Source organism: Manis pentadactyla (genome assembly GCF_030020395.1).
Source record: "Manis pentadactyla isolate mManPen7 chromosome 15 unlocalized genomic scaffold, mManPen7.hap1 SUPER_15_unloc_1, whole genome shotgun sequence".
Classification (NCBI taxonomy): domain Eukaryota; kingdom Metazoa; phylum Chordata; class Mammalia; order Pholidota; family Manidae; genus Manis; species Manis pentadactyla.
The window spans coordinates 1,156,230-1,169,769 of NW_026644588.1; the positions used below are offsets into that span (position 1 = coordinate 1,156,230).

The following is a 13,540-nucleotide window of genomic DNA, read 5'->3' on the forward strand; positions in this document are numbered from 1 at the left end:
GGCAATGCAGACCATATCTCAGTGGGACTTCCACGATTGATTGTAACATGGCTTCTACAGTTGGCACTTCCAGTTTATTTTGTTCATGTGTCCATTGAACATTGATCAGAGAGACAGTCTCAACAGAAGTATGAGCTGATTGATCATAGACAGTGTGGAAGTTTCCTACAACCTCTCCTAATAGTATTTAACTCCTTCATCTAAATTTCTCTTTAAAAATTAGTTTTCACTTGGTTTGATACTAGTTGAGGAAATTATACATCTCTCATGCTTAATTGTTTATGTTGATCTACACCTGTCCTGTCATTTTCAACATTAAATGAATAGTTGCATGTCACACAAAGACCTTGAAAAGGATTCTTACTTTTTTAAAAAAATTATTTAATTATTTACTCTTCTGGAAGTACACCACCAAATTTACACTTGCATTGTGGCATTTTTGTATTGAGTGTACACAAAAAGTAGATAATAGCAACTTCAGGAAGAATAGAAAATATTGCCTTTTCAATCTCCAGAAGCACAGGAGGTTGTCACAACTGCCCCTTTTTCAGGGTGACCTCTGAGGTCACAGGCCTCTGGCAACAGGCAAAAAATAAAGACCACACTGCAGTCTTCCCTAGGAGGCATTGGTAGTGACACAAACTAAGTAAAAACTGGAGCCCTCCATATTTGGCCATCATACTGTCCCTTCTGAGGCACCCAACATTTGGATCCCCATGAAAGCTGTTTATTGTTCAGGTTGGCAGCCTTATTACTGTTTCAAATTATCCCGCACAGTTTAGAGAATTTTGCGGATTAGAAGTGCCCAAAGACCATTATTATTGCACAAAGCAGTGCCATGTGTCACAGGTTGTTTCTGGTTTGGTGACTTGGAAGATGGAAAACCCCATCACAAGCACTACCTGAGACAACTGTGTCTCTAAGAGTCAGTGCTTTTCTGCAAGCCGCCAGCAGAACCCAGACAGTGTTCTCAGAGGTAACACAGGGTCAGGTCCCTGCTCTAACTTGTCAGAGAGAAAGGACAAGACCCCACAAGAGCTCAGGATTCCCATGACTTCCTCCAACCATTGGGAGGGCACAAAGGTCAGCTTTGCTGAGCACACTAGGATGGTGACTAACACATAGTGTGAGGACCTGCCAGGTAATAGAGATAAAACAGCTTCTGTCACAGAAACTAGCAGTATAAACCTGGCAAAGACCCTGGGTTGGTTACACATGCTCCCTACATCATTGAAATTTATGGAGATACTCAAGTGTGTGGTATCCAGATATAAGATTCAAGGAGGTGTGTCGGTCCCTGCTTCTGACCCGCAGATATGTATAGCTGATAAAATTTCTTTAGCACAGAGGAGGTAAACTGGAGTGTTGTCAGTTTTTATGGTGGCAGGAACGTCTAGTACTGCAAATGCTTGTAAAAGATGAGTAATAACATGATGAGATCGTTTGCCTGTTAAAGCTGTGGCCCAGGAAGCAGAAGAATAAGTGTCAATGGAAACATGAATATGTTTTAGAGTTCCAAAATTCAGGAACAATAGGAACATCCATTTGCCGTTGGGCATTAGGGCGTGTTCCCCTGGGAACGGTTCCATCTTGTGAGGAGAATTAATTTGAGAACAGGCTGGCCAAAAATTCAAGCTATTTTGAGCTACAGATTCAGAGAGCGAAAAATGTCTCTGTAACTTAAAGGAGGGAGCATGAGTCAGGTCATGATAGCGTTGACCTGGTGAGTAATTAACTAAAGAAACAAGCCTGTCTACTTTATCATTACAGTATGATAAAGGACCTGGTAAATTAGAATGTGATCATGTATGAGTGATGAAAAAGGATGTGGATGTTGATGGATACATGCCTGTAATTGAGAAAATAAAGTGTTAGTAGGAGACTGTACGGTGCCCAATGTCACGGTTTCTAATAGAGGAACGGAAAGGCAGCAGAAGCGGAGCCAGTGACAGTGTTAAGAGGACCTGGAAAATCTCGCAGAGCTTCCAATACAGCAAAGAACTCATTTTGCTGGGCACAAGTGAAAGACGTTTGAAGTTTTTCACAAACCAGAACAAGTTGTATAGGCTGCTTTAAAAGATTTTGTACCATCGGTAAAACAGGTAACAGTATTTAATAATGGATTAGGAGAAGTGTTTTGAGGAAGGATCCATTGATGACGCTGAAACAAGGAAAATAATTTATTCTTAGGGTAGTGACAGTCAATATTTCCTAAAAAGTCAGAAAGTGCAATTTGCCAATAAGTATTTTCTTGAAATATTTGCATAATATTTTGTTTAGGTAATGGAAGAATAATGGAGTGAGGGTCTTGACCAGTCATCTGTCTTAGTCTCTGTCGTCCTTTCAGGATAATGGAGGCTAATTTGTCAATGTTAAGGTTGTAAGCGGGTTTTAGTTTGATACTGCAAAAACATCCATTTTAACCAACCGTCACATTGACAGAGCAATCCTGTGGGAGAATGGGGAGTAAATTAATAAGAGTAAGGGTTTGTATAAGTCAATTTTTGATAATCGAGCCTTTTGAGTGTGTTGTTCTATCCACTTGAGTTCCTCCTCAGCTTTTGAGGTTAAGTCTCTAGGACTACTAAGATCTGGGGGTCCTTTTAAGTAATTGAAAAGATGTTGTAATTTATATGTAGGAATTCTTAATAATGGTGAGATACAATAGTTATGTCCTAAAAGCTTTTGAAAATCATTTAAAGCTTTAAGATGATCTCTCCTTATTTGAATTTTTTGAGGGATTATTGAATTTTCCTGAATTTTATTCCCCAAATAATTCATTGGGTATTGTATTTGTATTCTATCTGGGATTACTTGTAATCGCCATTGTTTTAATCCAGTTTGTTCCACTGAGAATCGTGTTGAGAGATAAATGTTTAGGTAGGGCTATGAGAATATCATCCATATAATGAATGATATAAGCTGAGGGCCATTTATCCCGTATAGGCTGAAGAGCCCTGTTTAATTTTACTAAATGGTAAGGCAGGCTTTCCAGCTGCTTGTATTTTTCCCTAGGCTTTTAGGCAACACAGACGTACTTGTGTTACTGCCGTGTCATCGTACCCAGCTTGTCTTTCTATCTGCAGCCAGTCTCCTTGTCCTGCTGGTTGCTCAGCAGTTATAAGAACTGCAGGATCGCCATGCTGATTTCTCAAAACTTGTGCTCATACCACCACGTTTTAAATTGTAAAAATTCAGGAGAGTCTAGACAAGTACGAGCCAATAAATCCGAATCGTGAGGAATCATCCTTTCCTGTTCTGCCAACCCCAAGAGACCCACAACATATGGAGAATTAGTACCATAAGAGGAAATAGCCTGTTTGAAGTCTTTTAATGTCTTGTAAGGAATAGGTGTATAAAGTGCTTTGACCCCTCCTGGTGGAAAATCAGGATCCTCACTTGGCCTAAAAGGAGTTAAATAACTGGTGCTACTAAGGGTGTCAGATAAGCATATATATCACCCTCCCACTGGGCTTTACCAACTCCTGCTGCATGACGAACGAATACAAATATCATTGTCAGTCTCTGAAGAAGAGGAAGAGGAGGACGAGGAGGAGTCTGACGGATGTGGGGATGAAGATCGCTTACTTGATTTCACCACATCATCCAAGAGTTCTCTCACACTCGTGTGTCTCTGACTTGGTTTCAGACGGGGGGGGCGTTTGCAAAGGCTGCAAGGCGAGTGATCAGATCACATAAACACCAGACAGGCACAGGGATAACATCCCCTTCTGTGAGCCTTTTAAAAGTCTCTGAATACATTATCCCAATCAGCTTGTCTAAGGGTCCCCTGTGGTGGCAACCAGTAACAATATTTTCTAATATATTTATGAAGTTGAGCAAAGTCCTTTTTAGAAGATTTCACTCCTGATGCTTTTAGGAGGGCACGGAGTAATTTTAAACAATCCTTCAGTTTAGCTGCTTCAGTTTCATTTTGGCCCATTATAGGGTCCCTGACGTCTCAATCCTGCCCCTACGCGTTTTCTTGGGAGCCTTAAGGGATCCACGATCGTTGGAGCTTTCCCCGCTGCGCGCTTTAAGGGTTGCCTGGAGCGGAGCTTCCCAACTCTGAGTTTCAACTGTCCCCGCTCTGAGTTTCAACAGTCCCTGTTTGGCCGCCAGTTGTCGGTCCCTCCCTGCTTCTGACCCACAGATAAGGGAGGAGACGCGATGAGTTATTGAAGACCTGAAAGGACCAGAAAGGGGGCTGAAGGCGTAACAGCACAAGAGTGGTGCTGAAAGGGCACCTCTCATATTTATTGATCAAATGGTTGTTAACAATGATAAAATTCTGTATAGGAAACTCAATGCACAATCATCAAATCCAACTCTCAACAGTCTCCAATCTTCTGAAGCATAGCGAACAAGTTTTTACATATGGAACAATGCAAGGGTAGTCATATCACAGAAACTGTTTCTGTTTTGACCACAAATCATGAACTATAAAAAATCAAGTCAGATATAAGTATTCATATGACTTTTATACTTTATATGTGAATCCCACAGAGGTGGCTTCTCACAGAGGTTTTCTCCCGACACTTACACTTAATACGGAAAGAGCAAATTCTCTTTGAGTATCTAAGGCCTTTTCCAGTGTGAATTTTTGGTGTTGACAGGTCAGATTTGCAGCTCAAGGATTTCCCACATTTACTGCAAGTGAGCTCTCCTGTGTTGAAGGAGGGCAGAACTCTGGGTAAAGGATTTACCACATTCATTGCATTGATAAGGCCTTTCTCCATTGTGAACTGTCCTGTGTCGAATGAGGCAGGCTTTGTAGGTAAATGATTTCCCACATTCACCACACTCATAAGTCTTTGCTCCAGTCTGAATTCTTTGGTGTTGAACAAGGACAGAGTTCTCAGTGAAAGATTTCCCAATTTCAACACACTTATAAAGCCTTTCTCCAGTATGAAGTGTCCTGTGTCGAATGAGGGAGGCTTTGTAGCTAAAGAATTTCCCACATTCACCACACTCATAAGGCCTTTCTCCAGTGTGAACTCTCCTGTGTTGAGTGAGGCAGTTTTTGCGGCTGAAGAATTTCCCACATTCACCACACTCATAAGGCCTTTCTCCAGTGTGAACTCCCCTGTGTTCAGTGAGGCAGGATTTGCGCCTAAAGAATTTTCCACATTCACTACACTCATAACGTCTTTCTCCAGTGTGAACTGTCCTGTGTCGAATGAGGGAGGTTTTGTACCTAAAGAATTTTCCACATTCACCACACTCATAAGGCCTTTCTCCAGTGTGAACTCTCCTATGTTGAGTGAGGCAGGTTTTGAGGCTGAAGAATTTCCCACATTCACCACACTCGTAAGGCCTTTCTCCAGTATGAACTCTCCTGTGTTGAATGAGAGACTTTTTCTGAAGGAAGAATTTCCCACATTCACCACACTCATAAGGCCTTTCTCCAGTGTGAACTTCCTGGTGCTGATTAAGTTTGTGTTTGCAGCGGAAGGCTTTTTCACAGTTGCTACATTCATCAAGACCATCTCCAGTGCAGACTCTCTGGTGGTGAAGTGTGTGAGGGTTGCTAAATACTTTCCTGCATTCAACCCACTTGTTACAACTTTTCCCACTGTTAAAGGACTCCCTATGCTTGATGCTGCCATGTGCCTTCTCACCATTGGGAGTGGCCTGGTGCTGCAGAAGGCCTGATAGAGCTGAAAAGTCCTTTTCACTCTCCACACAAGTGAAGGGCTTCCCCAACACATGGAATCTGCAGCTTGTCACAAGTGAGGCCCTGTCCATGTGTACTTTGAAGATTTTCTCTCCACTGTCACACTTTTGGTACTGGCAAAGGTTTGCACTGAACCATAAGCCTCTACGTGTCTCTCCCAAGTATGGTTTCTGTCCAGGATATGTTGCTTGGAGCTCAGTCAGGTGTAAAATGTCTTTCAAGACTGGGACACACTTCTCACAAGGATGGGTCTTCTCAGTCAATGGACCTGCCATGGAAGTCCTGGCATCTTCTACAGGAACACTCTGCTCAGAAGCTACCTCATCCTTTGCTCCACACCAACAATCTGAAGGCAGAGAAATGCTAATACGGTAAAGGTTAACACCAGTGGGAGGGAGAAGTCAACAAAAATGTGTGCCATACACATACATTTAAATCAAAGAACGAATCCATGGGAATGTTTTCATGGGCAGCAATCTGAAGGGAGGGCCGCTTTGCAGTAGAGGGCCTCTACAGATCACAGAATAAGGGAGACCTTCTGGGATACAGGGCACACAAATATGGGTGTCACACAGGGAGCAAAGGCAGGATGACTGACTCACTGCCTAACAACAGCCTTCAGCAGGGACCTTGTCAGCCAGGGACGTGGCCATGCTATGCAGAAAGATGGCTGTGTCCAGGCACAGGGAAATACACTCTGAACTGAGTACATGGTGTTCAAGGACTACTTAAAAATATGTGCATACAACACTCTGTCTGTGGATCACTATGGGAGAACTGCAGACTGTACAGTAGACAGGATAAGCGATACACGGAGGTCAGAAGCGTGGGGACGGGCAGGGACTGGAAGTCACAGTTGAAAGGACAAATTACGAAAATGTCAATTATGCAAAGAAAGTGATGTGGCCAGTGGCACTTGCACCAAAACACTGGTGGACACATGGCAGGGTCCTGGCATGATGTGAACACAGCTATGATGTCATGCCCTCCCTGAGCTGGCAAGCACCAGGGCCAGGCCCCCTGACACCATCTTGGCATGTTCACCCTGTGAAGTAACCAGGGCTCGCCCTGCACCTCCAGCTGTGTGACTACATGGGACGTGAATGAAGCAAGTCCTCAGGGAAAGACAACACAGGTGAGTGGCCAGCACAGACCCAGAGCAACTCTGGAATCAGCAGAGCACAGAAAGGAAAGACCCATTACAGTAAAATCTCAAAGAGCAGTCTTTCAAGAAAAGCCCACAGTGACCAGGACATTGCTTTCAATTCCTAACACATGCATTCAGGAGGAAATCGTTTAAGTTCTCATCCCAATAAAAAAAGTTTTTAACTCTGTACAGTGATGAATGTTAACGATTTACTGTGGTGAGCATTGTGAAATATATACAAATATGGAATCGCAATGTTGTACACCTGAAACTAATACGATGTTATATGTATCAATTAAAGGTCAACTTAAAAAAAAAAAGGAGGCAGAACATGGGGCACAAGGTTCCAGGGATCTGGACAGTCACCTTGCCAGGGAGAAGGCAAACTAGGGAACATCCATTAGGCTGCCTGCCAGACTTGGGACTCCCAGATCCTCAGCTGTGCACCTTGCAGGTGGTAGGGCTGCTTGAGGGGTGCACAAGGCTTTGTACTAGCACCCGTAGCACATATTCCAAGGGAGTGGCAGAAGTCAGCACAGACCATGGTCTGGCTGTAGAAAGGACAGAGCTGCCACTGAGATGGGGAGGGACCAGTTAAGGAGACTGGGAGGAATATGAAGGCCTTACCTAGGGACGCTGTAAGTGCAAAGATCTCCAGCATCACGTCATGGTATAGGAACCGCTGTGCCTCATCAAGAAGCCCCCACTCCTCCTGGGAGAAGTAAATGGCCACGTCCTCAAAGGTCACAGAGCCCTGCAATAATGGGGACAGTTCACTCCATGATCAACTTTCCTCCTAGGACCCCACGTTCACAAACTCATTCATTTGTAGTCTGTTCACCCTTCTTCTCATTTCCCCATCTCAGAGGAGACATCAGGGCCTGGCACCACTGATAAGCATTCTCCTTCTAGGCCCTTTCATTCCCGTGTCCAACTACAGCAACAAAAGGCAGGCAGGCAGGCAGCACTGAAGCTCTGGGCCCGGCCTGCAGGGACTTACTCCCTCTGGCCAGGCAGTCCTACAGTCTCCCACGTCATGCCTCTCAGAAAGAGCCAATGGGGCGGGCTCACACTTCATCCTTATATCCTCAGTACCAGAGCACTGAGGCAACCAGTTCACATCTCCCGGCCTGGATATCACTCTACCAATGTCTGTCTCATGGTTACTGCCTCTTCCCTGCCCTGCACCAAAGGCACTGCCCTGTCCCTCCTATGTAAAACAGGACCTGGTAGCACCCCAGACCGCCAATGGTCCCCCTGGCCTTGGCAGTGCAGTGTCCTGCTGTAAAGGCTTCCTGCCGTGGCTCTATTACTCGCCTCGACCTCAGGCCCCCAGAACCCCTTTTGGATCTCATACACCCAAGACCTTTTCCCACTTACTGCACTTGACTTCTCACCAGTCACAACCTTCCTCTTTCTTACCCTCATTCCTAAAGACAGTCTGAGAGGCTTTGCACCCCAGATTCAGTTCTCCAGATGCCCATTTGTGCTGCTTAACTAACCCTCCTGCCTGACTCAAATTCCTGACACACAAAAATCCTGGTGAGCCCCCACCCTGTCCCCCAGCCACGAATAAGCAGGATGACTGACCTGTCATCTTGCCTCAGTTACTCCTATATAAGCCTGTTACTCTCGGCCAGCAGCGCGCAATGCTCAGAAGCCTCAGCCACCTGCCTGATCGCACTCTCTTCCACGCTGTTCCCAGTGCCCCTTCTCTCCTCTGTCTGTCATGTCTATCACCTCCACCAGGTGCACAAGCATGAGACCCAACCTTCAGACTTCCTGGTCTGCTATGAACATCATCAGGATTATTCCACGAAATGTGACCCACAGTGCTGTGGATTGAATGTATGCATCCCCCTAAAACGCCTACGTTGAAGCCCTACTTCCTAGTACGATGTTATTTGGAGGTGGGGCCTTTGGGAGGTACTGAGGTTTAGATTAGGTCATAAGGGTGTGACCCTTAGGAGCAAAGGAAGACATCTCCTGCTCATTCCACTGTGCTGAAACAAGGAGAGGCTATGTGAGGCTAAGGTGAGGAGGCAGACATCTGTAAGACAGGAAGAAAGCCCCTCACCGGGAAACACATCTCCCAGTGCTTCAATCTTGGACTTCCCAGGAATTTTGCTTAGGTGGCCTGAGCTTGGACACACCGCTCCACCCTGGGGCGCATACTATCCTCCAATTTTTCATACCTGTGTGGCCAGCTACCCACTCTACTAATTTGTTCTTCAAAACATCTCACACACTCAACACAGTGAAATCATCACTTATATCCTGAGCAAAAATTAAACATACTACAGGCTTCAACATCACAGCTGATGGAGCTTCCATCTGTCCAGTCATTGAAGTTTTCCAAAAACCTTAGTCATCTCTGATGTCTCTCTTACCTTCCTAATGAGAAAATACAAGATCTACTAAGACAGAAAAAAAAAGAATGATACAGTATTCAACCTTTTCTCCGACTTCCAATCCCCCCAACTGGCCCAGAGCATCCACACCCACTGGACTGCCGCAGTAGCCTCCTCCCTGGTCTTCCTGCCATTCTCCTCATACCTGCTGTCCGCTGTCCATGCTGCAGCCACAGAAAGCCTGGGAAGAGCTGGGTCAGATCACCCCCCTCCTCTGCTCCAAAGCATTCCCGAGACCAGCAGAACACATACCAAGCTCTCAGGGAGCCACCCCAGTAACGAGTCCTGCCCCATTGTTCTGTGCTCGTATGAGAAAGGAAGGGAAGGTTCCTTCTAACCGGCTCAGTCTCCCCCACAAGCACACAGGCATGTGTACCTGGGGCATCCTTCCCCCACACCTCATTCCGCTGGCTGTCAGCAACAGGGACCACTCTATAAAACCCCTACCCTGTCTGAGGACCTTGAGGTTAGGATCTGCTCAGGGTCCCCAGGCCCAAGGCCTGGAAGGATAAGAGTCCCAGGAGACCACAATTACAGAGTTCAAGAGCAGGATCAGGACTAGTTAGTTCTGGAATATGCTGCAGGGTCCATAAGTGCCGCTGTACCGGTAATAATCTGTGTGAAGAGGGATGTTCTGAGAGACGGGCGACCGTGAAACGCACCACAGGCTCCGGGCTTCCCTATGCCCTTGCCCTCGCCAGGAGCCGGGCTCACCTTGGATGTCTGCATTATCTCCGCGTCTCCGTCCTCAGTGCTGACTTTTATTAGCTGTGTGGCACTGTACAAGGACTAAATACCCCTGTGCCTCTTATTATTTCCCCTTCCAGTCTGTTCCTCTGTGCGGCTTTTGATAAACCTTCAGAAGTCTAGGTCAGCTGAGGCCTTTACTGTTCACCACTCTCAATGGCTCCCAGCCGCCTTAAGAGGCTAGCCTGCCATTAAAGGTGCCACTCCCTCTCAGTTCTCTGTCCCCTAAAGACGCATGACTGATCCCAGATTTCCCGAGATCCCCCGCCCGTAACCGGCCCCACGCGCAGTCACACCTGCGCTCAGAACAGGAGCCCCGCCCACGCGCGCCTTTAGTACCGGGGCCTGGGCGGCGGGTCGTGAGCAGGGCCCCGTACTCGTGGCCCGAGGGTGGGTGGGTGGCTTAGGAGGGAGGCCCGGGAACGGGCAGGTACCTGAGGCGGGCCCCTCGGTGCAACCGCCGCCATCGGACTCTGTGGGAGCAGCTGTTCCGGGCGCAGAGCTCAGGAGGCGACCCGGGCGCACCACGCGCGATCCCGGCCCTGCCGCGGGGCCCGCGGGTTACGTCGCCGGGCCTCACACTCAACTCCCTGCGGCAGCCACTGCGCCTCTTCTCGCACCTTCTCAAGCCGGACCCAGAGGTAGGCGTCAGTCACGCAGCGCACAGACCCAGACGTAGCCGAAACGACTGCTCCGGGGAGGACGCCGGAAAACCCTGTTCTGGCGCTAGGCGTGCCCCCGGATGTTCATATTTCCTGTGCTTTCATTGGCTAACCACAACGGCGCACAGCGCAGGCCCCTCTGGGTAATGTAGTTCTAACCGTTCGACAAGCCTGGAAGCACTGCGCCCCTCACCCGCTCCTGCAGGGTTAAAGGGCGCTGGAAGAGGTGCTGGGAGGCCGTGCTCCTATTCTCCAAGAGCAGGGGAAAGACTTGGTTCCCCCTTAAGGCGGGTGTTCTCAAATTTCTGAGAAGTGTCTGCAGCTGGTGACCCAAGGTTTTAGAGATATGATTTCAGACTTTGTAGTTCAGCAAGATTCCGGAGTCTAAACGTATTATTTCAGTTGCTGCCAATGATTATAGAGTCAAAAGCATATGTCATTCCGTTGAATCATTCAAATATAAAATGTGCCCACTCTCAGCTGGAACCTAATAATCAGTTTCCTCTTCTCTTCCAGTGTAGCCCGACACGTTAGAATCAGCTTTGTGAATTTCAGTATGTTAGGTAAAGAACAAAAGAATAAGACACTACACTGGGACAGGACAAAAACGATAGGAAAGGGATGGTAGACTGCTCTAAAGCAGGAAGACAAAAGCGGAGCTCTGTTCCTGGTTCCTGCCCGTATAGCCACTGATTGTGTCCAACTCAGTGAGGAACAACGGTTTATCTCTATAGTATTTCTTACTCCATAACCTTAGATACATTCCATTCCTTTGAGGAATCTGACAACTCTTTAAAAGAAGAGCCATTAATCAAATGCCACGTTGGAATAGGACAGTGTCTATAGTGTTCGCCTGTGCAAAGTGGACCACTGCAACCGTGAGATAAAGGTTTGGAACAAAAAGATCTCAACCATTTGATGGGAAGTGATAATCATGGCAACTGAATTGCAGGGATAGATCATGTCTGTATCGGGGAGTTTGTATCTCAGAAAAACGTATGAAATGAAAATCAGTGACAGCTGTCAAGAATGATTACATAGTAATTCAAAGATAGTGGCTGGAGAGCTCTAGGAAAACATAACCATAAAAAAATAAGTTAAAAATCTCAGGGAAAATTGAACAGGACATGCTGGAGTCCAGGAAAAGGGGATTATGTAAGCAATGGCTATGGTGAAAATTTGGCCACTCAGGATTATATCCCATAAATTTGATATTTTTAAATTTCTGAAAGCATTGAATAATGTTCGTAGGTGTAGTTAAAAAGGACTTTGTAAGGTAGATGTAACAGTAAAAAGAAATAAAATAAATGTGGATCTGTTTATTCAATTCTTTAATAAATATTCAATGAGCGGTGAGTTTCACGCACTACGGTAAGTGCGAGACAAGTTAGGATATAAGAAAGACAAACCTACAAGTCTTAGAGTATTTAAGGAAAACAGTAAATAGGAAAGAAGTGCTAAATTCAACGTAGACTATAGTAGGTAAGACGGAAAAGAAGCTAGGACGCCTCCTAGAGCCCCAGGATGAAGGTAAGCCCGGGTCTCGGGAGACAATGCCGAGGGTAGCCACCCTGCCCCAAGGGGTCCAGGACGCCTCCGTGCTGGTTATATCGTCCAGGCGGCTTCCTGCTGTCCCGTGATGCCCCAAGGCTGTCCCGGCAGGTGTGCGGCAAAGGGCCGGCACCGGGGCCCTCCAGGCTGGGGGCTCACGCCTGCAGCTTCACACGCACACTGGGGGCCTTCGGAGGCACCGAGCCCTCGGGTAGGCGCGGGCGGTGGGTTGGACGCGGGCCGGGATGTGGTGGGCGCGGAGCTGGCCCTCGGGGCTCCCTGGGTCGCTGTACAGCACGGGCTGGGGACGTGCTGGCAACCCGGCGGACCGGACCTCGGGGCGCCCTGGTTTCCGGCGGGAGGCGCCCCTAGGGACCGGGGGGAGAAGCAGGCTCGGCGCCTCATGGGGTGGGGGGGGGGTAGCTCGGGCTTGGGGGCCGTGGCTGGTTATTCAGCCCCGCGGCGCGGCCATGGAGGCCCGGTCGAGGTGCCGCCGCTTCCGGAACCCAGGGGACGCCGTGCCCAGCGCGTCCTCCTCCCTCCCCGCGACGCCCAGACCGCCCTGTCCCCCATCATCCGCGGCCGCGGATCTCAGAGGCTCTGCTGCCCCGAAGCCAGTCGGCTGGCGGAGGACAGGAACGATTCAGGGTCCCTCGGGAAAGGGGGAGCAGTGGGACCCGGCGCTTTCGTCAGATTCCGGGATTGATGGTCCGATGGAAAAGGAACCCGAGGGCGCCCTGCTACCCCTCGGTGAGGCCTCGCTGGGGCGTCCACGGCCCGACCCGGCTCTTCAGGGAGGGGCGCCCCTCTGGCCGCTCGGGTTCTGGTACCGCCCCGCTGTGCCCCCTGCACGACCTGGAGCCCGTTCCAGGCGCCCCACACGTGCGCTCTCGTCCCTGGGCGCGCCGCGCCCCGCCCTCGCACAGCTGCTCTCAGCCGACACCCTGGTGTCCCCGTGCAGACTTCGGAGGCTGCTTCCGTGCCCATATCCCACGACCTTTGGGGCCCACGCAGGGATTCCAGCCCCAGGTTCAGCCCCGGGCTCTGAGTACGTGGAAGTGCAGAGTACAGCTGAACCCTCAAACCTGCTTTAAGGTAGAAACAAAAGCATTTAAAGCCGGGGAGACCCTTCCAGGAGGAGAATTTCTTGAGTTCAAGAAATTATTGTGTCAGGTGAATAAGAGGGGACGGAGACCCCCAAATGATAGACTCTGGTCATACTACCCGGGCCCTCTGTTTCAAATAGCACGTGTCTGCTTCCTGCTGGAGATCAATTTTGCTTGTGCAGTCACTGACTGGAAGAAAGCCGGGTTCCCTGACCTCATCTGGAGGATGGAAGAGAGTG

General features: G+C 48.2%; 1 protein-coding gene and 1 pseudogene across 1 annotated transcript; one reads left to right on the forward strand and one right to left on the reverse strand.

Moving 5' to 3' along the window:
- The window catches only part of LOC118920340 (zinc finger protein interacting with ribonucleoprotein K-like), a 122,058-nt pseudogene that overhangs the window by 53,471 nt on the left and 55,047 nt on the right, over nt 1–13,540 (forward strand).
- On the reverse strand, nt 4,463–10,677 carry LOC118920192 (zinc finger protein 530-like). The gene is made up of 3 exons (XM_036900675.2): nt 10,417–10,677; nt 7,452–7,578; nt 4,463–6,023 (listed from the first exon to the last, which is right to left on the reverse strand). Exons 1-3 carry the CDS (start codon nt 10,447–10,449, stop codon nt 4,648–4,650), a joined length of 1,536 nt encoding a protein of 511 aa, XP_036756570.2. The 5' UTR covers nt 10,450–10,677; the 3' UTR covers nt 4,463–4,647.

Bases quoted from the DNA above. Each gene is read 5' to 3' on its own strand.
- LOC118920192 (XM_036900675.2), bottom strand. From the start codon at position 10,449: ATGGCGGCGGTTGCACCGAGGGGCCCGCCTCAG. The intron at 7,579-10,416 runs GTACCTGCCCGT...CCATTATTGCAG, and splicing joins CACCGAGGGGCCCGCCTCAG to GGCTCTGTGACCTTTGAGGA. The intron at 6,024-7,451 runs GTAAGGCCTTCA...CTCTGCCTTCAG, and splicing joins TGCACTTACAGCGTCCCTAG to ATTGTTGGTGTGGAGCAAAG.